The following is a 25,849-nucleotide window of genomic DNA, read 5'->3' on the forward strand; positions in this document are numbered from 1 at the left end:
TCCTGGATAGCCTTCCTGATCATTTTAATAGAGTTGCTGGGGTAGTTTCTGTATTGAATTGCATTGTTGGCATGCCAGGTGCTATTTTTAACAACTTGTCTAGTATAAGATGGCTGCTTGATCATGCAGTTAGGAAAAGATCACGTCTATGTTAGGTTCATACAGTTTGGATGTGTCCTTAGTGTTATACACGTAATTAAGAAAATCTGACTTTACATACTGACATATTTCTAGTGTTACAGTATTTCAGTTCATATGTCCAGTCTGTGTATGTGTTCTCAGAAATGCTCAAAAATCTTTTCTCATGGTTTAAAATGGGGAAAGATAACTCCAGGTATGCGAAGCACTGACTAGCTAGTGAGCAGCATTTCTTTCAGGTTCAGGTGCAGGTACCACACTAAGGAACGGTGGGCTTAAGTGTCTAGAGAGAGATGTCTGAACCGAGGTTGCCAAAATGCAATTATTAAGTAAGCACTGGTTTCCAAGTTAGGGAAACCAACTCAGAAGGAATGCAACAGCAGGCTTTTCCAATATGGGAATTTTTTATGATTTTTTTTTTTCCTGGTCTGACTTCTCCATCCCTGGGTGTTGAATGACCTGGAACCGTGGGATTGATGCAGCAACCTTAGTATTTGTTCCATGTTAGATGAGAAGAGGTTTGTTTTTCATGTCCTCTGCTAAACGGTGTTTTTTGGGGGGCCCTGATCTTTTTCTTAGTTTAGTGAATGTGTTTTGAAAGGAAAAGGTTGTTGGAAGTTGAGGGGATAGTGAGAGGAAGGGCTTCTTTTCTGAATAGCTTTTGTCAGATCACTAAATCTATTTAGCGTGATACCTTTTTGTCTTTGGGGGAATTTAGTCCGAGGAAAAGATACATCGTTGATACTAATGACTCTACATTTGGGACTTTATCAGTCTTTTCTGTTTCTCTGAAATAGTAACTGAGGTAGAGCAAGCTGTTTAACGTTGAGTTGCCTGCAGGCTCTTCAACTAGCACCTGAGGGTTTCTGTGCAGTTTATCTGTCCTGACCCTGATTTTGTAGTACTGTCTCTGTGCCCTTTGCTGTATCATTTTGGATCAGGAGGTGAATATGTGCTGGAACTAAAGTTGCAGAATATCTTATGTTCACAGGAGGCTTCTGCTGTGAAGCAACAGACTGTGACCCAGGGCTTGTCATCTGCTTAGGAATGTCCTAAAATGTGGCTTGCTGGTGTCTTCACAGCAGCCCTGTATGAGCAGACTCATGGCTCTGCTCGCCCTTGGAGTGGGAACAAACACAGGGACATGCAGAGTTACAACCTGAACTTAGTATCCCCTCTTCTTAAGAGGGAAATATCCAAGACCAGCTTTAAGATTGGTCAAAGCGAGTTTATCCAAGCAAGAGTTTAGTGTAATGAGACGCAGTTTTGCAGACATGAAACTGTTACTGCTGACAAGAGTCGTCTCCCAGTGAAACTAGAAGTAATGAGTCTGATTTCCTTTAATGCTCTTCTGAGGAGTGAGAAGACGAATGTGGGAAGAGTAGCAAAAAATACAACCCGTCTTAGACAATATTAAGAACTAGTGTGGTGTCAGTAATTGGAGATGACAGCAGGAGCTAGGCTCACAGCTTACAAAGTACTCTAGGTTTGTGCTGTGTTTGTTGCACGTGGTTGCAGTATACTACAGAATTGGAACGCAGTGTTTTCTCTTGTAGTTAGAGCATGCTTCATTTTGTAAACAGGGTGCAAACCGTGGTGTAACTATACTGCCAAGTATGTCCTTGAGATTTGAGAGCTGGCTCTGAAAACTTACTGGCGTTAAGCTTCCTTTAATATTTTTATGAACACAAAATTACCCTTTCTCTGGTCTCTGAGATTCCCCACACACCCCTACACCCCCCCCCAGCCCCGACCAGAGATTGTGTCAGGAGTTTATTCTGCACAGGATTGGAAAGCACCTGTTTGGGACTAACTTTGTGCTGGCTAAGAGTTGTTAGGTATGTGTCTTGCAACCTACTAACTGTTGTATTCCCTTCCATGATACAGGAAGATGAAGATCCTAACAAAGGTGATCAAAGTCGGTCAATTGATCCAGGTGAAGATAACGTCACAGAACAAACCAACCACATCATTATTCCAAGCTATGCATCTTGGTTTGACTACAACTGGTAAGAAAGTAATTGAGAACTGGGGGAAGACTTCAGAGTTTTGGTGGTTTACTCATAAATCAAGCTGAGAGCTGAAAGAAATTACTTTTATGTAGGCCTAGTTCCCATATTTGGATACATCTTTTCTATTTAAAAATCTTTTTGAGCTGAATTCTGACAGTTTTCAGGGATTTTGAATGAGGAAGAGAACAAACAGCATAGGTCTTCAGTCTACTTTCTCAGCATTTTTTGCTTTGCATTGATTTTTATTCTTCCCCTGTGAGAAAATAATTCCTTTCTCTTTCCTATTTTGCTAGTCCTTGTATGATCTTCCTATGTTTGTATCTACTTCTGAAAGCTGGTGGCTTTTTATTTTGCTTCAGATCTTGACTTGGAGCATAAGTCACTGATTATACAGGGAGGATGCTCGTTTCATTTTGGAATCCTCCTTGGAGTCAGAGGATTGTGATGTGCTATGAGCATATAACTGACTATAGTAACCCTAATGTCCCCTGTATACTCAGACTTCTGTGGTGTGGGAAGAGAAGCGAGTAGCTGGGAATGAAAGTCATGCTACAAGTTAAACTCTTAGTAGTACTTTTAAGTAACAACTGCTTTGGAAACAGAGTAAGGAATAGTCAGTTGTCTGGAAAAGCATTTGAGCATGCATTTTGTCTTAGCTCTAGGAGTTGAGATATTGTTTAGGCTGGAATCTAAAAAGATGTGGTATGACACTTGAGGATTAAGCTTCACGTGCAACTTTCAAAAGTGGGTATCTTTTTATAATAATGAATTAAGATGGGATTTGCACTGTTAGCATAAGGCTCGGTTCAGTTCCCAGCTCTGGCAGACTTCTGGTGCCTTGAGTCAGGTGCTTAAGTTGACCTAAATCTCCATAAATAGAACCATCTATTTTCTCAGTCCCCCTGCTCTCCCACTTTGAGATGATCCTGAAAGCAGAAAAGCAAGGGTCACATAGTCTGAATTTCTAGGTGCTCCAGTTGCTTTGTGAGCAGAAAAGCTCGAGGTGTAGTTCTGTTACACACACAGAATGAAACGCTCCACTGATGCACTTCAAAAAGGGATAAAGGACTGTGGATCTGCTGTGGGTCAGGCAAGGCAACTTTGCGTAGCTCGAGCTAATTGAGGCTTACTTTAAACGAGGGTAGGTGTATCTGTAGCCTCTGTGCTTCAATTCCTTGTTGTAAAATGAAGGTACAATAATACATACCTACTGAGAAAATTATGACAGCAATGACGTTTTGTCATGAGATGACTCAGGCTATTGTGCAAGTGCTTTTGGGAGTGACTGGGTGATAATGGTTGGCTACTAACTTGATTGGTGCATTTGTAATAGTGACAGTAGTTCCAACGGTGTTCCTGAGAGCTAAACCAGTCTGAAACACAGCTAAAAGACTAATGAAGTATTTGTGAAGAAATACGGACTAAACTTCATGTTGCATTAGGTGTAGCTGGCCTGACCTTGTAAAAGGCAACCGTAAATTATCCCTGTGGTGTGAACAGTGGACATCCACAAGGTAGCAGGGTATGTGAGAAGAAGCTTTGATTTTTGGATTCTAGTGCTCCAGAAACAGCATGTTAAGCTGGTTTGGATTTGAGGCTGAAATAACCAAACAGCTGTGAGACTGACATTTTTCTGTCTCAGAGCATGTCTTTTTCATTGAGACGGGGTTTTGTGTTCTGGAGAACTAGAGAGCATAGGTGTAGCACTGTCCCACCTGGCTGCAGGTGTTGTGGCCCTTGCTGTGCCAGCAAGGTGCTTCTTGGGTTATTTAAACGTAAAAACAAACCGCTGCAAAATAAACCTCCCGAATTGCAAATCCTTCCTTAATGTGTCCAGTCACAACTGATTTAAAGCAAACTGAAAAATAACTCTAATCTACTTCTCTCAGAATGTTTTATAAACTGCTGTTTTAGAATAGTCCTTGCTAAAATTAATTTTCTAGTAAAAAGATAGATTTTATTTAATGCTCAGTATAGTTTCAGTGTAATATCTTGAGCTTTGGGTAACTTCATTGTAAGAACTAGAAAATTTGTTTATTACTAAAATCTGAACAGTTTATTGGTTAATCTTCATCTTCAAATTAGAGTATTTTCCTATGAATGACAAGTTAAGAGGAAGCGGTATCATTGTAAAAGGACAATTGCATGGCAGGTGAAAAGCTGAACATACAGGAGGAGGGCAAGAATATATTTTTCTGTGTTACCTTTAAAAGTAGCAATTCTTAAAAGATCCTTGTAGTTCTCCAGGTTTTAGCATGCATCAGTACATGCTATTCTATGAGTTTCTGTCTTAAGTTACTCTGACAAGCCCTGCATTTTTAAAAAAACACAACCAACTTTTCCATTTTATAATCTTGAAGCTATTTCCTCACTTAGTAATAGATGGGTTAAATCTTAGGTCCCTCAAAGAGTTTTCATATTAAGATCTTAGAAAAGAAAAAAATGAGTTGACTAATCAAGTTCCATGTACTCTGGCTGTTTGCTTGCATTACAATTTTGCTTTGCAGTGAAAACCCTCTTATATATCCCATTATATGCCATGGATAAAACAAAATTATCTTGTTCATTTGTTGCTGGTAGTATTCCGCAGGTGCAATCACCCTGCAATTAAAACACTCCAGGAGCAAATTTCCTTATTAAGATAAATCATATCACTTCCTCCAACCCTTTATTTAGAAAATACGAGAATGTGATTTCCTAAGTTTCTGTGGTGCTATTTGCATTGTCAGGCTGGTAGTACATGCAGAATGAAAGATTCTACTAAAAGAACATTTAAACTTAAACACTTCATCTGAAACAACTATGGAAGGAAAAAATGTATCAAAATAACTAAAGCTTAACTTTTTGTGATCTTTACCTTTGTTTATTTTATGTAACGCATAGCATCTCAGGTGTCGTTAGTTCTGCTCTTCTATATGTGGTCAGTTTTTGCTCCATATGTCTTCCTTGGAGCGCAAAGGGAAGAAGTAATTTTTAAGACAGTGTTTTGTTGCTCCAAATAGCCATACTTTGGATTTTATTTTCCCGGTTGACCAGGGAGGTACTAGCTATGTCTTTGAAGCCAGTCTCTTACCTGACTTGTGAGCACTAATAAGTGCTGCCGATCCAGCTTTGGGCTGGGACTCAAAGCACGCACTGCCATCTTGGCAGTATGTGCCATAAAGGTGTCAGTTCCTTGGGGTATTGGTGGTTCGCCGAATGTTTGCACTAAACAGGCTGGAGGCGAAAGATGCTTTGTCAGAAGCTTGGGAAGGTACAGGTGGAAATGGGCGGCTGCTCGGTACTTGTCGGAGTTTGATCAGGGTGGCATTGGGTGTGTAGTTTTGCTTTGACCAGTGACTGAATTGTGATGGTTTTTCAATGCAGCTTTGTTTGGTGAAATAAGCAAATTTCAAAGGGTCATGCTAGAATACTAAGGTTTCTATAAAAAAAAACAAAAACCCTTGTTATAAATGTTCTCCCTGAAAATAGTCATTTGGAGGTGTGCAGAGTACTTCAAGATTACTTAATATTTGGTATCTGAATTGTCTGTTTCTGCTACAGTATTCATGTGATTGAACGTCGCGCTCTTCCTGAATTCTTCAACGGAAAAAACAAGTCCAAGACTCCAGAAATGTAAGTAAAATATGAGTGTAGGCGTATAAGAGTGTGGCAAGATAAAGAAGCTTCCAGTTTCATGAATCCTGTGGTCATTTTAGCTGTGCATGTGTTAAGCTGATACTGTCTGTAGGGGCATGAAAGAAGGAAAGAGCACCCGTACAACTGCTGCTTGTAGTTTGGTAGTGTCTGTGTATTATTGAAGTAGAGGTAAAAGTTCAAATATCTAAGTAATAGTTAATAGTGGTTGTCCAGGAAAAATAAACCTAATTTCTCCCAGGTAATATTGGAACAAATTCTTGAGCTTTATGCGGTACAAGACATGATCGTCTTCCAAAAACATCTGAAAAATTTCATGATACTGTAGAAACCTAATAATCCTCCTTATTTTTCTCTCTCTTCTCATGCCATGCTGTATTTCTGAGACTCAGGAGTTTCATGTGTAAGCGGTGATTGCTGAGTTTGTTGTAGGATGCTGTGTCAGACTGTGGAATGGATTTTGCACAGTTATCTGTGTTGATTTCATGGTTCCCTCAGCAGCTGATGGGTAATTCTGAAAGTGCAGGTGAGGGTCAGTAAATATATCTTTGCAGGCCTGAGATGTAACCGTGTTCTCAAGTATTAGGTAGTCCAATTTAAATCGGAGACCTGGAGTTGTGCATTGCGAGAAGAAAAATATTTTTTCTTATATAGCTGCTCCAAACCCTCTGGTGGCATTTTAATTCTGGATGTGCCTGTTAAGCCTAGGTGGAGTTGTCTCAGTTGAATTTAGATCCAGTTTGTACCTATTTTGTCTCCTTGTGGGGTCTGGTATCTACTGCAGAACTGAAGTGTTCTTAATTGAAAATTACACACACAGAGCTGTTTAAAATAATTTTGAAAGACTGATTATTGTCTTGAGGTAGTGCAGTGTTTTTCATACATCGAATGATTAACTTCTGATCTGACTTAGTGTAACAAGATAAGCTGCTGATTTTGCATCAAATGCTTATCTTGAGAATCTACTGCAAGGCTTGTTACGTGCCTTAGTGACAATACACCTCCCCTTCCCTGAGAATTTTCTGTTAATCACAGCAAATTTGGTTATTCAAAGCAGTCTTGAAAGGTGATTGATTACAAGAAGATAGTGAACATCAGGTTTTGGGGCAATGTGCTTGTTTCTGTTAAAATTTTAATCCCAAAACCTGAGAATTCATCCAAAAAAAAAATAATAAAAAATTGAACACTTGTATGCTTGTCAACTTGGACAGTGGAATTAGGCTTGTTGTGTTCCCTTTATTTTGATACCAAATCCTGGTCTAGTGGCAAAACAGCTCTTGGGGATTTTAAACCAGTTTTTTGAATTAACTACTAAATGAAGCATTTGGGATGTCTTCTCAGCACATTGTCTTAACATCTGCAAAGCTGTGCATTTTTCATACACAGCATTTCTTCAAACTAACTTTTTCCCTCCATTTCTTAATCCAAATGATGGTGGTGGTAATTGCTCTTCCAGCAGGTAAACAAGGCAGACTTCAGAGTGTTCTTGTGCTTGAATCTCCTCTCCTCAGTCATGACTTTGTGAGGCTTCTGAGCTAAGATTGAGATATAAATTAGAAGCTAAACTTTTTCAGCTCAGAGGAGTACTGGGAGACCTTGTAGCAGTTGCGCAATGCGCGAGGAGGTTACTGAGAAGATGGAGCCAGGCTCGTTACTGAGGTGCATGACAGGGGAAAAAAGTCAAACTGAAACACAGCAAGTTCTGCCTTTGATATAAGGGAAGTACTTGACTCTGAAGAAGATGAAGCACTGGACTGGGGCCCTGGGAAGTTGGGAATGTTGTTCTTTGGAGTCCTTCAGGCTTTGCTGGACAAAGCTGTAAGCAACCTGGTCAAAATTCAGTGGTTTGAGTAGGAGATTGGCTTGGAGACCTCCTGAGACCCCTGGCACCCTGAGTGGTTTTCAGTCTGTAGTCTTTACTCACAACTTCTGTACATGTTGGCGTTGCAGCGGTAACTGTAGCTGCATGATAGTGATTCCAAATTGCATTTGACACTAGCTCTGCTCCATTAGTTTTACTATTTGGCACGTTTGTGTTTGGGGGTTTCTAGGACTTGGTGTGGAAGACTGCAAACAGATTGAATTGTGAAAAATACTTACCTTTTGTATTTGCCACTGATGTGGTTGTCACATGTAGGCCCATGCTTCCTTTTTCAGTTGACGTTAAAAGATCAGGTCTCCTGACATTCATCCGTGTGCTGCTGCTGGTTATTGCCTGGGAGTGAGCAGATCAGGGACTCCTCCTAATGTTGCTGTTACCCTGGAGATGTATTTTTCTTGCCATTTAGGGATTGTAGGAATAGCTTGTAGTCTTGGCTTTGTGTTTTCCTTTTTCCATTCAGAAGGATTTCCCTTTTTTATTTAAATGTTTTGCCTCCACCTTAGTTTTCAGGCCAGACAAAGTACTGTGTTTCAGAAGCTCACACAGGTTTGTTCTTGTGACAGTAGTGCCTGAGGGGTGGTTTCTGTCTTAAATTGGATTTTAAATATTAGTTGACATATCTCTCTCACTGTTGACAAGTTTTAGCTGATGAGTCATGTCGTTGTCAAAAACAACTCCCTGCAGGATAACCTTTAGGGGTGTTTCTGTCTTAGGCTTCTCTCTTCACCTAGTAATGTGACCTTAACAAATAAATATTAAACTAATTTCTGCAGCCAAGACTGCTTTAAAGTACCTGTTCTTAAGCAGACAGTAACCCATTTCTCTCCAGGAGCATTTAGAAGCGTGACTGAGTATTCCTTTATGGAAGAAACTCCGTTTTTTCTCGCCTACCAAACATTGGACATGCAAGATCCCATCACCTAGTTCCATATCTTTTTTCCAGCAAGCTTCATTTATAATTTGCTCAGAATGAAGATGTGGGATTTTGGCAGGAATGTGTACTTGCAGCATCTGTCTGCTTATGTCTTGCTTGTGAAATGCCTTGGTGTTCCACCTCTGTATGATTCATTCTTGGTTACCAGCTGCTTTTGCACGCTGCATGTGAGGCATCCCCGTCTTGAATTTTCTGAAGGCAGAAATCTGCTCATGATAAACTGTTGTGAACACATCCTTGCATGGGATACTAACTTGTATTTGGCAGATTGGTATTGTTCAATCTAAAGAACAGGGCTAGCCATAGTTTTATGGCAGTTTGTTTTGTTCTGAACAACTTGTGTTAGGAAGCATTAATACATTGCAGGAAGTTACTGAAAAAGCCTGTGAAGCAGTGTCTGCAGTGCAGGAAAGGGGCTGAACCCCAAAACCTGCTTGCTGGGACTGTTGTGCACTGAAATACAGCGGTCTCATGGGGGTGATTTCTGCCTTAGCTGTTCCCAGCTCAGTGAGTGGGGAGTGCTGTGCTGACTTCTGGGTTCTTGCCCTCTGCTTTCCAAAGATCTTTTGTACATTTTGCTGGTGTCTGACCTTTCCTGGCTGATGTTTTTATGCGTTAAAAAGCCTGCATGTAGGAGCAGTAACGTTCTAGCCAGTGTACTGCTTCTGCTTTTGTGCACAGCTTTTTTTCCTTCCAGACTCACAGAGGTGATTGACAAACATTTAGTCTGTTGCCATGTGAAGACCAGACCCTACTAATTTTTTCCTGCAGCTAGTAGTCTGTTCCACAAGTATTTGGTTAGTGACCAAGCTACAGCAGCTATTTGCATGATTTGCAATTTAAGCTTGCTTTGATGTACTGCTGATCCAAACACAGATAAAGTCTAGAGTGAAACAATCTGGAAGAGATGGGTCATATTCAGTATATATATAAAAAAAATTCTATTTACCTATTGCTTTTGATACTGATTCTTAAATTTCGTCAATAAAAACTATCTGTTGATGTTTGCTTGTCAGTAATACGGGTGTTTGAATCCTGAAATACGTATTCTAAACTTTTAGACATTAATATGCATGAACTACCTATGAATTGTCTTCCAGATACCTGGCTTACCGCAACTTCATGATTGACACGTATCGCTTAAACCCTCAAGAGTACTTGACGAGCACTGCTTGCAGAAGGAATCTGACTGGAGATGTGTGCGCTGTCATGAGGTAAAAGCCACGGATGTTTCAGCCACTGCCCGCACTTTAACAAAAAGAAATAGGAGCTACATTAGGTGTGGAAGTGCTCTAGTACAACAGCGTAGGTGTGGGCAACAGCCATTGTGCTGTTGATTAGCAGTTTCCCCATTTTTATGGTAGCCAGATTGTTATGCTATTCTTTATTTGTAATATTCTGCCTGCTTGCTGAGCCATGCCTGCGGAGTTTGGATCTTAACTTGTGATTATTTAGGTTCTGCTGTTCAGTACATGTGTGGAGTTTTTCCAGGAATTCCAGTTTTGCAGCTCTGTTTTGTCAGTTTTATGTTTCACCAGTCTTAAGCTGTGAGGTGCAGCAGAGCCCTAGAAACGTGGGGCTTGCTATATGTTGGTTCAGTGAAGAAAAGCTAGATAGGTGAGGAAAGCAAGTCAGTGATTGTGCAGCCCTCACAATCTGTACACTGTGTGCAAATGGTTCTATGCACGCAGCCCTAGCTTTGCTTTGCTTTTGTCCTGGAGTAATTCCTGTTATCTGTAACCAAAGATGTCATGTTTTGTTTTATGCAACATGCCAAAGTGCAGTCACATCTGGACGAAGCTTGTGCTTTGTGGTTTGTATTGCCATTTGTGATTAGTGGAGGACTGTAGAAGATTCTGGATCTATGTTTGATCTAGAAACATAAAATTCCTCCTTTGCTCTCTCCTTTCTGCAGTGTCAAGCATGAGCAAGGCTTTAGTTAATAAGATTGTAATTTGTCACGTTGTTTCATAGAGTACATGCTTTTCTGGAGCAGTGGGGTCTCATTAACTACCAAGTGGATCCAGAAAGCCGTCCCATGGCAATGGGCCCTCCCCCTACTCCTCACTTCAATGTGCTGGCCGATACACCCTCCGGACTTATGCCTCTCCATATCCGCACTCCGCAGGTGAGCCCTGCAGGCTGCACTAATGTGTGCTTGCCTGAGCTCTAGCCAATGTCATTAACATGGTAGCAGAATAACTTGCACATGATCTCATTAAATGTTCCCTTTCTGTCCATCTAGGACACCTGAGAGTTTCAGGTGGTTGGAATCTCTTAAACCAAGTCTATGGGCATTGTATGCAAGTGATACGATGCAAAGCCGTCTCTCTAGACTTACATTCAGCTTCTTTGTTCAGTCCATGTTCTGTTTAACATTGGTCTGAAAACCTTGAATAACTTTCGATTTTTGCCTCTCACCTTTCTCTTGTGATGTTTTTTCACAGGTTCCAGCTGCTCAGCAGATGTTGAGTTTTCCTGAGAAAAACAAAGAGAAGCCTACTGATCTGCAGAACTTTGGACTTCGCACAGACATTTACTCAAAAAAGACTTTAGCAAAGGCACGTGTGTTGGGATTTTTTTCCCCTGCACCTTCTGTTAAGCCTTCTTCCGCAGTTGTTCTCCACTAGATGATATTGAGATGGCTTATATTACTCTTACACTCCTGTTTTAGGTTTCTGTGTCTTAGTGTATGACACTAAGCTACATGGCTGTGTCAGATACCTGATTTTGTAGGAATAGACACATACCTATCCCAGGCTGGTCAGTACTGTCAGTCTTCAGACACTGAAACCATGTTACTGCATATTTTACCTGAATGGTTCAGAATCAACAAACTACCCAGTAATTCAGCACAGGAACTGAGATCTTTCAGCAGGGTCTTAAACTATTATGTTTTCCAAGTCCGAGCAGGTTTTGCCAGACTGAGAGAACTAGGAAGTTGCTTCAGTACAAAAGGTGCCACAAAACCGTTGCAGGGTTTTTTTTAGCACTGACATTGCAATGTATTGTATTGGATAGTTCAAGTTTTGAGATACATTGCCATGATGTCGGTAATTCCGTAACCTCTTGCCTTCTTCCTGCTGCCTGATAGCCTGTGTGTACCTGGTAGCAGGAGGTGTTGCAGGAGTGCCGTGTTACTGCTTCAGCATAGCCTTCAGTTTGGGAGTCTACAGAGTTCTCCCGACTACTGCCTCTATGTACTGAAGTCAGGCTGATCTGTGTCATTGGTTCATTGTCCTAAGAGATCACTGTTTAAACCTGAGAGAGAACTATTTACACTACTTATACACTATTATTTATACTATTTATCAGCTAACAGATAACTGTTTAAAAAACTCACCAAAACAGAGTTGTTGTAGAGATGAGTGTGTTTTTATAAAGCCTGATTCCATATGACGTTTCATGGAATAACTTTTTCACTTAGTTTAGGGATGTTCACCAAATTAATAAATTTTTTACTGTTTCTAAACTCTGGTTCTGTTTACAAGCATCTATACCAATGGACTTGAGCAGATTTGTTAGCAGAGGTTGATTTCCCTTTTTGTTTTATGTATGGCCGTTGCTTTTTCGGCTGTTCATACCAGCCTGTCTGAGAACTGATCAGCTGCTGGATGACTCACTTTGATTAATGTTCTGTTTGGGTTAATGATCTGTTTGAAATGCATCTTGAGATAGGATAGATTTACTAATCCTAAATATGCTTTTCATTTTGCTGTCGTCTTGCACAGATACATCCAATCTAGATAATGTTCTGCCATAAGCAGGTGACAAGCTTTTTATCTTTATTAGGCACGAAATGGATTAGGGTGTCATAATCATGGAAGGGGAAATTTTCACCAAGAGCTTTGTAGCATTTAGAAAATCTCAGGAGTTAACCATGAGCTATAGATCTGGAAGCAGCAATCCTTGGAGCAAGTGATTGCTAAATATGCAGATTATCTTCCTGTGATTACTCTTGTCTTTTCAGATAGCTCATCTCACTTGTAAAGATTTATTATTTTTTTTATTAAGTTACAGATGAACTTTTAGACAGACAAACTTTTTTTAGAGCAGCATGCACCTCACACAGTCCAGTCTGTCTGCCTTGGAAGCAGAGGCTTGATGGGGACTAAAGTTATGGTGACATAAGCCCTGTTCTCTTGAAAAAGGTGCCCTTTAAGCTGAGAGAATCCCAGGTGTGCCTGGATGGAGTAATACTGTCTCCTCAAGGGACAGCAGCCTCCTTCAGTGGTATGGCACCTGGTGAGGGGGTTAGGTACTCTGTTGTGTCTGTTGGTTGCTGCTGTCCTTTGAAATGTAGGATGCTTTGTGTAAACTGCTCTCTTCTTGGCTTAATTTTACTGGCCAAAGTCAAGCTGACCAGAATACCATCAGCACTCCTTGGGGTTTTTATATTTAGGAAAATCCTCTTTGCTGTTTGCTATTTGTGCAAGCAAAGATAACCAGGGAAAAAGGGTACCAAATCACTTTGCTTTAGCTTGGAATAAAAGAGGAGTTAAAGGTTCTCCTAGGCATGTTGGGAAGGTGGGATCTGTAACCCCCAGCCTCCACAGAGACTGCAGGAATGTACTCACCTGTGTACCTTAGCTACGTGAGTAAATCGTGTGAACTGAACCACTGTGAGAGATAACCAGGGATTGGTTAGCTGTAGTAGGAAGGTTGTGAAAAATACACGTTTGGGTGGATTAAATAACAGATTCTTCGCCTTCTTAATGTTTTCTTCTGAAAAGTTCTGTGTGAAAGGACCTGTATTTCATGTCTGTTGTTTTTTTTTCCCACCCCACCCCTGTCTTTTGTAGAGTAAAGGTGCAAGTGCTGGAAGAGAATGGACAGAACAAGAGACATTGCTGCTATTAGAAGTAAGTTCATGAGGGCAAAACCAAAGGCGGATAGGAAACCAAAACATGCAGGGTGTTACATGCTTTGAAAATCTACATGTAGGTTAATAATTGTGTTTGAAGGGGAGTTAGATGACATACACATGCTTTTACAGAAACTGGAATAGCAAAGAAGTTTGTAGTGGGAAGCAATCTCTTGGGACTGAACTGATGTGGCTGGAGGAGGAGAGTGGCTGCTATCTATATACAAGGATGCTTGTCTGTTGTGGGTTATGGGTTTTAAATTGGTAAAAGGTTAAAGCTCACCCTTGAAACCTTTGGTTTCTTTGACCATCATGGCTATGTTACTACTCAAAAGAGATGGCAGGAACATCTGTGTAATAGAGGAGCTTCATGTGCTTTAAGGTTCAGTTCTATCTAACTTGTACCTGCAAGCTAGAAATTATTTAAGAACTGTTGCATAAACTCAAGTTCAGATCTTGCAGTGCAGAGGGGGCTTTTCATTAAAGAGGAGTTACGAATACTATGAATGCCCTTCAGGTGATGGTTTACCTGCCACTGAGATACGTACTTCGAAATTCTGATAATCTTTACAGGTTCCTGGCTATGCTATAGCATGTTAGGGAAGCAACTAGTTTTTGAAGTTTAAATTGTTAAGAAACAGTTTACTGTCTCCTGCCACTAAGAAGGGCTCTGAGAAGCTCTTTATTTGGTAGCACTTTAATCCATACACCTACTTGTTCTTTTTGCCCTATAGCTGCACTTGGTGTATTCTTTAAGCTTTTTCTGGAAGTTTACAAGAAATAGACATGAGATGACTCAAACCAGGTACTGTAAAAATGAGCTCAAAGAACTGCTAGCACACGCGATCAGGTTTTTGTCCCCAGATTGCTTCATCTGCTGCTCTTGAACCGCATGGTAATTGTCAGGTCTCTTGGAGTTCCAGTCTAGGATGAAAACCATTGCATGAGATGCACTGCAGAATTATGTTCTAGTCTTCCACACTGATATCAGGGCAGCATTGTATTTCATAGTGCTTTGTCAGAAGAAAAATCTCAGTGGTCTGAAATAATTAATGTGCTGCCAGTTCCTGTAAAGAAATTATCATCTGCCTAGCTTTCTTTTACAGGAGTGTTTTCTTGGTGTAGAGGTTGGGTGGTTAATTTTTATTTTTTTCCTTTTGTGCAATTCAGGGTTCTGGTATAAGAATTCTAGTTTTGGAACTGGTATTTTGTTTGGTTTTACTTGGAGAGAGCTTAAAGCAGACTGCAATTGCGTGATTGTTCTGGCTTTTTTGTCTTTACATGTGTCAGTAAACCCATTGAAAAGTTAATTTCATAAGGAAAAGCATTGACAATGGATCTTGACAGTGCTTGACAGCGCTGAACAATACTCGGCTTCTGTGTGTGGTTTCTGAGCTGGCCAAAGTGCCTAATCAGCAGCATACTTTGCTTCAGCCATCACAGATAGGGAAGCGTGTGCGTGAAACAGCCAAAATAGTTCTGGGAGTTTTTGCCTTAGGTTGATACGCACTGTTGAGCTGATACTTCTCTATTGGCACTTGGAAAAATTTTGCCTGTAGGTGAAAACAGCTAAGATGTCCTTCATGGCGTTCTTGTATGGAGAAACAAGACTAATAGCTTGATATGCTGACTTCTTCGCTTCCTAGTATTTGTATTTAAAATTAATTCTTTTGTATATTTGTAGCTTATGGTCATATATAGCAAGTAGTAGCCTAATGAAACGCAGGTGACAGTCTTCATTTTAAAAAATAAATCAAGTCTTAAGCCTTGAGATTACAATTTTATTTAATGTGAGTTTAAATTAATAATGTTTTTGTTCTTTGTGATTTTAACCTATGAATAAATCAGTAAAGAGTATATCAGTTCAAGTGTAAGTAATTCAGCTGTAACAAGCCAGCTCAGTCCATTTAAATCCTCAGGGTAGCTTTGAGCAAATATATATGCAGTTAAGTTACAAAGAATAAATCTTAGCTAAAATAATTACTGTCCTTCCGCCTGTTGACTGAATAAATTGGGGGGAGGAAATACTGTTTCCCTCCCAGAATCATTTTCCCTGCCACACTGCGGCTCCGTATCTCCACAGAGTTCTATTCTTGCATAGTTAAGTGCATTTTCAGCTATTTATTTTAAGGACAACTATTGTGAGAGCTAGCTCGTCTAGCAGGAGAATAACTAGCAGTGAAGGAGAATGAGCAAAAAAACCCTGCATGGCTGTGAAAAGCAGAGCTCATCTAATATGCTAGTGTGATTAAAAATGGATAGGCAATGATAACTTAGGGCACAGAGATTAAATTAGGGAAAGTGAAACAAAGGTTGAACGCTGAATAAATGTTTCCCCATGAATATGACCTAGTGAACTAATTGGTTTCTGATTTCTTTAAAGATTTGGGCAAGATCAGACAGAGGTCAGGAGAGCGGTTCAGAAGCAGTTAGGGGCCGTTAATTCCTGTGGTACGGGCCAGGCAGCCCGATGTAGTCTGTCCTTGGTTTGTTCCCAAACCAAATGATTCTTTCAGAACCTTTCCTGCTGTCCAGCTCATGATCTTCAGCGATTCCTGTGGTATGCTTCCCATCCAGCTACGTGCTGCTGGAGCACGGCGTTCCTGGCATCTGCTGCTCGCCCAGCTAGTCTTGCACCCAGGGTTTTAAGAGAAGGGAAGGAGCAGGGAACCAGTGGCCTTCAGAAGATAAACTAGGGGTGTTTACCTCCTCCCCAGCCAGTTTAAGCAGCGAGCCCTAGCTATGAGAAAAACTTAAAACTTCAGGCAGGTAAAGCCTAAATCACTTTTGGATCAGGGGGCTAAAAAGCTCCATCTGCTGCAGGCAGCTTGCTCTTTTTTTCTCAAATTTGTGCAGTGCCTGTTGGATTTCTAATGCCTTCGGATTTAATTCATCTGTCCTTTCAGTTAGTTTGCTTCCACATCTTCAAAAATGCTACTCAATTTCCATGTTTCCCCAGCTGATCTTCAGCATCTGTGACATGCCCAAGGGTCCTGTTCAGGTGGACTGCTTTGCCTTTGAAGAATTCTCATAGCTTATGTTTTAGCTGCAAAAACACTGAAACACTTTTCCTCTAGAACTGCTGTGAAGAAAACAGTATGTTTGGAAACTCCTGGATTTTTTTTAACAAATTACTTTCGTAGTGGTGAAGTTGACTGCTTTCTGCAGGCGCTTGTCTTCTGAGTGTGCAACTGTCGTATGTATAGTAACTTGTTTTGTGGAAATGTCCCGTCCCAGGTCAGGGAACTCAACACTTGAGGCTGGTGCGTCAGTTTGTCTTCTGCTTGTCACTGATAACTGCTGAAACATCTAGCATAGTAACTTGGGTACTTGTGTGACTGCTCGGGCACACTGGATGTGACCTGCTCATGATGTCCGACATACAGCCCAGCATCTTGCTGTTGAGCATGTGGAAGGTTAAGTCAGTCTTGCGTGTTACGTGAAGGGAAAGACTGCGGGTGTCGGAGAGCCATTAACTTCCTCTGTTCTTAGCAGACATGCTTAAATGGGCATACTGCTTAGTTAGGGAAGCTCGTTGTCATGAGTACTTAGTTAAGGAGGAGGAGGATTTCTGTGTGTTCTGAAATATATTATACCTGCAGACGGGTGCCTTCAAGTCCAAGGCAGCCTGACTGATGGCCAATCCACATAGGGATCCTCCAAGCAGCCTCCTTCAAACTCTGTGCTTCCCCCTCCACCAGTTACTGCTGAAATGCTTGCTCGCTTGCTGTGAAGCAATGCAAAAGGTTGTTAGTTGCCCTTATGTATGTGTGGGGTAAGCACAGTGTAAGTAAAAAAAAAAAACAACAACCAAAAAACCAACAACAAACAAACAAACAAAAAACCCAGCTTGACTTCTTAGCCAAATGTGTTAAACTTAAAAACAAAAGCGGGGTCTGCAACTCAAACAGAATGGTGTTTACCAGCCTTGCTCAGACCTCTGGTATTAAATATTTCCAGAAGAATTCTGTTGCACCTGTGAGTTGCAGATCCCATTTTCATTTTCAAGTTTAATGTATTTTGTCCAGAGTTCAAATGGCTTTTTGGTTTTTTCTGAGTGACTGGACCATGAATCATCTCAGTGATGTGAAAGTTAATGGTTGAGGGGAATGCTTTATGCTTTCCAAATGCTCAAATAACGAAAACAGTTTTCATGAAAAAAACCCACTTGTTACAGGATAATATGTATTAGGCTACCACTTTGGGCTTTTACAGTACTAATTTGTTATTTTTTCAACAACTAATGCAGGGACTTCAGTAGCTCGTTGTTAAGTAGCTTTAAAAGCGTCTGAAATTCTGCATTACAAAATCTTTGATTTAATTTGGAAGTTTTTATCGGGTGGCTTATCTCTACGTAATAAAGATTTGTTAACCTGAAAGCATAACAGAAATCAGACTGGTTAACTCTTGCTAGAGAACTGCTCTCGTCTGGCTTCGTAATGTAGAATACATTTTCTTTATTTCCTCTGGTATCTTGGTTTGATGCTGTTAGATTTTCATAACATCTGTTGGATGTAAAGACTGGACTTCACAGTCATGACTAGTATGTATGTTTGAAATAAATCTTGCTCCTGCCCCAGAGAGCCTAGTGCGTTCAGACAGAAGTGAGAGAACACACGAGTGCCCTCAGGGAGAGTACTTATGGGAATTAGAACAATAGGTGAGACTTGGTGAGATAAGCAAACTTATTCCTCCGTAAAGCTTTTCATGTGGAAGCAAAATGGGGAAACACTGACTGTGCAAATATTATTAGTAAATCCCAAATCTTTTGACAATACTTTTTGGTAGAGTAACAGCATAAAACTCGTGATGATCCCTGCAGCTTAAATTTAACTGATGTCCTAGTGAGGTGTTCATATTTATTATGCAGAATAATTTTGCTTCCAGGAAAAATATGATTTTAAATAGTTGTCTGATCCCGATTTATTGTTCCATCACCAAAATAACTAGTATTGAAAGTATTTTTGCATGAAATAAGGGTGGGTGGGTGGGTGTGTTCCCCAGAGCAGTTGACATATATACAATGATTTTTGTCTTTTGCAGGCTCTGGAGATGTACAAAGATGACTGGAACAAAGTCTCAGAGCACGTTGGGAGCCGTACCCAAGATGAGTGCATTCTCCATTTTCTGAGACTTCCCATCGAAGACCCCTATTTGGAGAACTCCGACGCGTCCCTGGGCCCGCTGGCGTACCAGCCCGTGCCCTTCAGCCAGTCCGGCAATCCAGTGATGAGTACTGTGGCTTTCCTGGCATCAGTGGTGGATCCCCGGGTGGCATCAGCCGCAGCAAAGGCTGCGTTAGGTATGAGTTGGCCCCGGCAATTTTTTTCACCTGGTCTCTACAACTTTGCTCTCTGTTAGTCTGGTCTTAAAGTGGACTGTTTCTAGAGTTTAAGGATGAGCAGTAAGTGGTAAAAAACAAGTTTACAGTTGTGTAGAAAACAGGTCTACTGATACCGGGTCTTGTGTTCTGTTGTTACCGAAGCAGAGTTAAAGTAGCTCTTAAAGGTCACTGAATGTCTAAAGATGGCTTGCATTTCCCTTCTGTGCTCACCGACTATTGATAGTACTTGCAGGTGCCACCTCATAGTTGGTGTTACTGTGACCACTGTCAGTAGTTTAGCTATGGGTAAATGCACAATGCTGAACTTTCAGTTTTCTGGTTTTACTTGTCCAAAATTATCTGCTGTAGTTATGTGTCCTTTAAGAAACTTGATGAAATAGTTCCTTTCACTTTTTTCCTTATTTTCCCACACAAAAGACAATTTTATATAACTGGCAAGAGAACCTTTCCTACCACATTCAAAAGAGAAAATTAACTACCTAATGTGAAAAGAAGGAACTTATATATTTGAGAATTCACTTTGTCACGAGATTTACCTGCACATTGACAGGAGAAAATTGTAACTTTTGATTTGCCATGAAATCCTCATAATGTAACGTTTTCTGTGTAAATTTTAACAGAGGAATTTTCTCGAGTCAGAGAGGAGGTACCACTGGAGCTTGTTGAAGCTCATGTAAAGAAGGTGCAGGAAGCAGCACGAGCCTCTGGGAAGGTGGATCCAACATATGGACTAGAGAGCAGCTGTATTGCTGGAACAGGTCCAGATGAGCCGGAAAAAATCGGTAGGCTCTCCATCAAAATGCAGAAGTTTTTGCAGATGAGTTTCCTTAGGCATTTTCTTCTGACTCGTAATAAACCGTAAGTTCACCTTCAGCAGGAGATGGAAATTGTGGCTGAGGAGAGTGTGACAGGTCATTCCACTTCTGCTTGCTGCAGGATTATTAACTCTTGACACTGAATTAATGAATTTGTGACTAGCTTTAATTTTAGAAATTTATTTTCCTACTCTCACTACATGGAAATGCCATTGCTGGGGTGCACAGACTTGAGTGAGCAAAAATACCAGAGCAGAACATTTCATGCCGATTCTGTGGGTATTAGAGGATGCTGCCTTTCTAGCATTATAGTTACAGTACAGCAAACTGTTTTGCTGGCTCTTTGTGCTGCAGCTCAATCTGTAATGTTATATCACACCTTTTGGTAATTGGTTTTAATGTTAGTATTTTATTCTGAATAGATTGCTAACTGCGGTGGCAGCTGAAGAGGAGCTCTTTGTTAGATGTTGGGCTGGTACACGATTATGTCACAGTTCCTGGCTCTGGTTGTTGTATTTTACACTGCCGTATTAACAAACTCAAGCTTTAGAGCTCAGTTTCAGTTGAGCTATCTTCTGTAGTATTCAGCAGATATTCTGGTATTAAGTCTCTTACCTGAAACCTTGTTATCCATTACTATGGAGAGTAAAAGCATACTTGTGCAGCTCCCTATGAAGTGAAACCACTTTGTGTAGCCCCTTTCTGTTTAACTCTGTTTTGGCTCTCCTTAACAGATAGTAGATACAGTTTGCTACGTACCTACTGACTTTCTCAAAGACTTTTAATCTCTTCAGTTTGGTACAGATCTACTGTCTTGTCAGAAGATCTTTATTTTTCTTGCCGGCTTTGTTGGCTGCTGCTTTGTTCAGCTTATCACAAATCATTTTAGTGAATTTAGTGACTAGATCTTTAAAGGCACATATAGCTTTGGGTAAAACTGAACAGAATGTAATCTAGATTGACTGGAAGGTTTGATTTGGGCTGTGCTTGTGCATCTCATAGTTGACCTGCTCTCACCCCACTAGAGACACGAGCAAGATGCCAGATTGTGTGTTGGGATCGTAACAGGCCCCTTGTGTTTCAGTGCTGTTCAGTTCTCAGCCGCTAGTCGTACAGGTGAAGAGGCAGGTCTGCTGTTTGTAGTACTTAATGTCCGTTGTAAAACTACACTTCTAAATTAGATTTAAAAGTACTGCTTAACTCACGAAGATTGTAAAATAGACATGAACAGACCACGCAATCCTGTCACATTTTTCAGTTCTACGCTCAGCAGGACAGACTTGGTGCTTTGGGAAGATGTGGGGTGCATGCTGAAAAGGGAGCACTGGCATCTGGAGTATCTGCTGCTCCCTGTTCCGCAGTGCTCGGTGCAAAGCTGACAGCAAGCATTGAAGCTCTGTTGAACGGGCAAGGCTTTGGTGTTTTTCACGTCTGTTGTGAAACAAATCTAGGTGTTACTCCATCTGTGACTAAGTTTAATTTGATAGTTATTTTAAAAGAAGTTCAGCTTAAGTTAATTTTTTTTGCCTGGGGTTTTGTTTCTCTCTTCCATATTCTCCCAGGTACGGATGTCACTGCAGTATGTTCAGGACCTTTATACCATGTATGCTACTTTGGGACTTAATTCTTAATCCTGCAGCATGACCATGGAAGGTTACCATTGCTAGTCTTGTAGGTTAGCCCTTTTTCTAGGAGAAGTTGTGCACAAGTTGCAAATAGAGGTTCTGAAGTGCTTGTCATCTAATATGGGGAGCTGGAGAGCAGATGACCATAACACGATTATTTCTGAATGAGCTGTGTGGTGAGTTCTATAAGTAATGCTGTCCTGTTATAGTTAATGCGATTTGTATTGGGCTGTGACTAATGGAATAAATTAGGACAACAGCAGATGGTTCTCCCTGGGGGAGCTGCTCAGCAAGAGTGAACTGGGTCACTCAACAATCTGTGGTGCCTTCCACCTCCAAAACAGCTTTGCACTGGGAGGCACGGGGGAATCCATAGCTTGCACTCGCAGAGGTGTGTTTAATACGCTGAAGTACAGTGTTGTGGTGTGCAGCTGCTGAAATGGAGCTGGGTTTTTGCATGGCTAGACCTGAAGTTTTATATTTAAATGTCACTGTGGAGAACGAAAAATATCTACTTAAGGTTCCGTACCATAATTAAAGTTCATCAGTGTTTACATTTTAGAAATAAAAGTATGTCACAGCTCCATAATTTAAAAACTCTTAGTATTGGTAAATTGTAGGCATTATGGACTGCGAAAGGGGAAAATATAACTGGAGCAGATTGCAGGAGCTTATGCTAATATCCAAAAATCTCCCCTTTTAAGGCTTCATTGTTATTTTTTCTAAAAGCTGGTGGTGGTTCCTTTTAAATTGATAATAGTAAGGCTTCGGTAGAGTTAAGAGGAGACTCAGGTGGTTCATATGCTGTGGTAAGCGTGGAAGGCATGGTCTCTTCTTTCAGAGGTAGTGCCCCACTGGAGATTGCAGTGATAGGTGAAGGTGTGCTGCATCTGCTTTAGTAAAAAGGAATTGAGGAGAGCAAGCAAGGGGTCCTAGCTCTTTAGGCTAGTGATTAAGCACACCTGTGGTACTTAGTAGTTTCAATTAAGTCTTCACTGAGTATGTGCACTTTCTTAATGGCTTTCCAAAGGTGATTAACTATATTGATTGCATATATGTGCACTGAATGAGGCACAAGGCAATCTCTGAAGTGCCTGTGTTGCAGGCAGTTACTTGTGCGTTTTAGGTCTTGGTCCAACAAGTATTTCACTGGAAGTATTTCTGCTGGCACGGGTGTATGGGTGCTTCAAGCTGTAACTCATCTGTGACAGTAAACAGAGGGAATGGTCACCTCACTTACTGGCTCTGCTGCAACTGCAATTTAAATGGGTGATTAAATTTAACATTTTATGGATTATTGTGTATCATTCTGAAATACGCATACTAGAAAACTATACCCAAGTATATGTACCTGCAAGAAGCTAGTTTACTTCACTTTTGGCTAGATGATTTCTCTTGTGGTCTCCAGGGTGTGCTTTAACTCTGAAATCATGCAGGCATTGCTAAAATGAGCAGACTGGGAGTACTTCACTCACTTTGCGTGTATCCAGGTGCCTGTGAGCTACTTCTGCACCGCTGGAGGATAGTGGACTCGTGCAGCTCGCACGAAAGCTGCAGCAGCTTTCTGTGAACTCGCCAGCCTTCTCTGCAGAAGCCCACCTCGTTGTTGTGCTGTACGCCTGCAAGCTGTGGGAAGCTGAAACAGAGGAAACTGGGCATTGTGGAGTCCTGACTTTCTGGGGGAGATGCAGAGTTGTGGTTTAGATAATAGCATAACTATGGTATTCAGACCCAGGATTTTTCCATAGCTGCTGTATGTTTCCTCTCAATTAAATATTAATATTCAGACCTGAGTTTTGACAGGTTGTATGTGTTGCCTTAGTGAAAGCAAAGGAGACTAGGGTGTCTTGAAGGGCAACTTTACTTGCCAAGCTGAAACTCTCACTAGTGATTCTGTGCATTTGTATGTGGGGGTTTGCTTATTGTTCTTCTGATGACAGCAAAGGTTACGTAGCTGCTTGTGCTGCAAGTATCTGTTTGCTGGTAATGCAGTAAATTCTTACCATGGAAATGTTTTACAGTTTTCCTTGTTGACCTCAACTTCTCTGTGAATTCACTAGGCTTCATCAGAATTCAGTTCTAAGTGTTCTTGGGGCTCTGTGTTCTTGGAGATAATAGGCAAAACAGAACCAGCTTCCATAGAGACAGAAAATATTTGCTGCTTCAGGTTTGAAGAGGTGCATGGAGAGGCGACGTTTCCTGGTCTGCAAGTTTTCTCCCTCTTGAAAGATGTCTTGTGGTGTCTTGCAACCATCTGCCTCTTGCTGGTTTAAGAAATACTGTTAATTTGATTCCCCCGCATCCTGCAAGGTATAATACTAAACCTGCTGAAGAGGGTTAAAGGGCATCGCTGGTGCCATGTAAAAGGGATTACAGGATCTTTTCTCATTAAAGTTAGGTCTTCCCCTTTCGTAACAGGGACGTGTGTATCCACTAATCAATTCCTGTTTGCATTGTCTGTTATGTATTTTCATTAACTTCATTTAGATCATACAGGAAAATCACTATGGTTGTGTTTGTATGTAACAAAGACAGGAGTAATTTCTGTCATTCTCATGCAGGTCAGAAATGTTTTGGCTTTTTTCCCTAATCCTTTCATATTTGAACTAGATTAATTTTTGTGGGACTTGTAGTTATTTTGAGGTACTTTCAACAGCCTGTAATTCAGAAGCAAAAACTTGCTTCAAGTCAGTTGAACCTATTTAACCCCCAAACTAATAATTGATAGCTTTCATTTTCTTTTTCCTTACACATGTAGTATTTCAGCGTGGTCCCATCGATGTGCACAAGTGCAGAACGGCTGATGGCAGTGGGCACTGTGGAGGCATAGTGCTGTCACTGCAAATAACAGCTTAGTAACTAATAAAAGAAAACAGTTTTCAAAAACCATGGGCTACAACCTGCCTAAAGTTGTCATCCTAATTTTCAAATAGCATTTATTATTACTGCCGAGACTAGAAACCCAGAGTTAAATCAGGATGTTCACAATAATCTTGCTGTCACACATACATACCTTCTGACTCTCTTGGTAGCCGAATGTGTCCCTTTGTAATAGAAAAGAACACTTTGGTTTGCAAAGTGTCCATCAATGTGTTATGATGCAAGGGAGAGTCCAAAGACTGTTTTCCTTACAGTGAGATGCTCTATCTGTTTTTTTTCTTTGAGAAAATCCTCTCTAAAGGGTGGCTGGGAAACACTTAGTCTCTGGGATGTCCTGTTTGCCTTGGAACTTCCTCTGCAGCAGTAGTCACTTAACAGCTGTTGGCATGGTCTGCTAATTGGTGTACAGGTTTGCCCAGAGCAGCTGTGGGTGCCCCAGCCCTGGCAGTGCCCAAGGCCAGGCTGGATGGGGCTGGGAGCTACCGGGGCTGGGGGAAGGGGGCCCTGCGCGTGGCAGGGGTGGGACTGGGGGGGCTTTAAGGGCCCTTCCAACCCAAACCGTTCTGGGATTCTGTGAAATAAAAAAGGAATGTTTTATAAAACTCACCCCAATACTTGCACAGAACTGATAGCAAACACTTAGAATCCATTGTGATGCTTGATGTGTAGTGAGTATATCATAAACCTACCAAAACTCATCCTGCACTTACATCTTCAGCTGCCGCAGCAACCTGCACATTGCTGGATGTTGCTTTTCTGAAAAACTTGACCTTAAGGTGGGAAACCTTGAAACACGCTGTAATCAGAAAATAAAAGCCACCACATTTGAAACTGAGTTTGGAGTGGAAAGACCGTTCAATCTTACTCGAAAGACACAAGAACAAACTGAGTAGAGCAGGAAAGTGTGTGTCTTGTAGGACTTTATTTTATGCCATTTGTAGGGGCCACTTACATGATTATTGCCTTACAGCTTTCCAAGTGCAATTCAGAATCTAGCGAGGAGCATTGTCACCTGTGAAGCTTTGCATTCCTGAGCATATCACATGCAGCTGTGTGACAGGAACCTTCCAGGGAATTTCCACCCCCCAACTCAGAGTGTAAATGTGCAGCCGCAGGTGTCTGCAGGAGCTCCTTTGGGCTGGGAGCCTCCAGCAGGTGAGGTGGTACCTGCTGGCTGCTGTATCTTGTTGCTGACATAGGATTTTGAGAGTTGAGTCTCTGCTCAGCCTGATTCTAGCCTGGAGAACTTCAGCTCCAGGTTCTCATCTTCCAAAAGAGTGAGAAAATTAGCATGTCATTAGCTTTTAAGAGACAGGGTTCTCTCCTTTTTGGCTTAAGATTGTCCACAGATTAGAGCTTTTATGGCCTGTTTCACTGACTTGGAGTTTTGCATGAAGCAGAACTTGAGAATTGTCTTCACTTCTTCTGTCCTGTGGTTAAGTTTTGGGTTGTTTATACAAAATTACAGATCTTTTTTCTTTCAGTTATGCTGTATCCCAACACTAGGAATCTTGAAGTTCTTGTTGCGTGGGCTAAGCTACCTGGGAATGAAAACTTGTGTATTCCTGTGCAGTGTTCTTTTAGTTTGAACTCATAATCTTCCACTCTACCAACCCAAGTGCACCTGGAGTGCTCTGTGCTTTGGCTCCACTTTTTTTGCTGAAGAAGAGAATAAAGCTTTCTTTGTAAAGCTTTCCCTTTCATTTTCTAGGAGGGATG

The 25,849-nt window shown here is 41.1% G+C and overlaps 1 protein-coding gene across 1 annotated transcript in view; it reads left to right on the forward strand.

The window, feature by feature from the left end:
• Positions 1–25,849, forward strand: part of SMARCC1 (SWI/SNF related, matrix associated, actin dependent regulator of chromatin subfamily c member 1) — a 90,635-nt gene that overhangs the window by 32,252 nt on the left and 32,534 nt on the right. Inside the window, exons 14-21 of the mRNA XM_037384268.1 lie at positions 2,026–2,147; positions 5,694–5,765; positions 9,703–9,816; positions 10,577–10,730; positions 11,050–11,163; positions 13,405–13,464; positions 18,510–18,768; positions 19,431–19,592. Coding sequence (XP_037240165.1) covers positions 2,026–2,147; positions 5,694–5,765; positions 9,703–9,816; positions 10,577–10,730; positions 11,050–11,163; positions 13,405–13,464; positions 18,510–18,768; positions 19,431–19,592 — 1,057 coding nt within the window. The remainder of the gene's footprint in view (positions 1–2,025; positions 2,148–5,693; positions 5,766–9,702; positions 9,817–10,576; positions 10,731–11,049; positions 11,164–13,404; positions 13,465–18,509; positions 18,769–19,430; positions 19,593–25,849) is intronic.

The sequence above is a fragment of the Falco rusticolus genome, chromosome 4 (genome assembly GCF_015220075.1).
Source record: "Falco rusticolus isolate bFalRus1 chromosome 4, bFalRus1.pri, whole genome shotgun sequence".
Classification (NCBI taxonomy): Eukaryota; Metazoa; Chordata; class Aves; order Falconiformes; family Falconidae; genus Falco; species Falco rusticolus.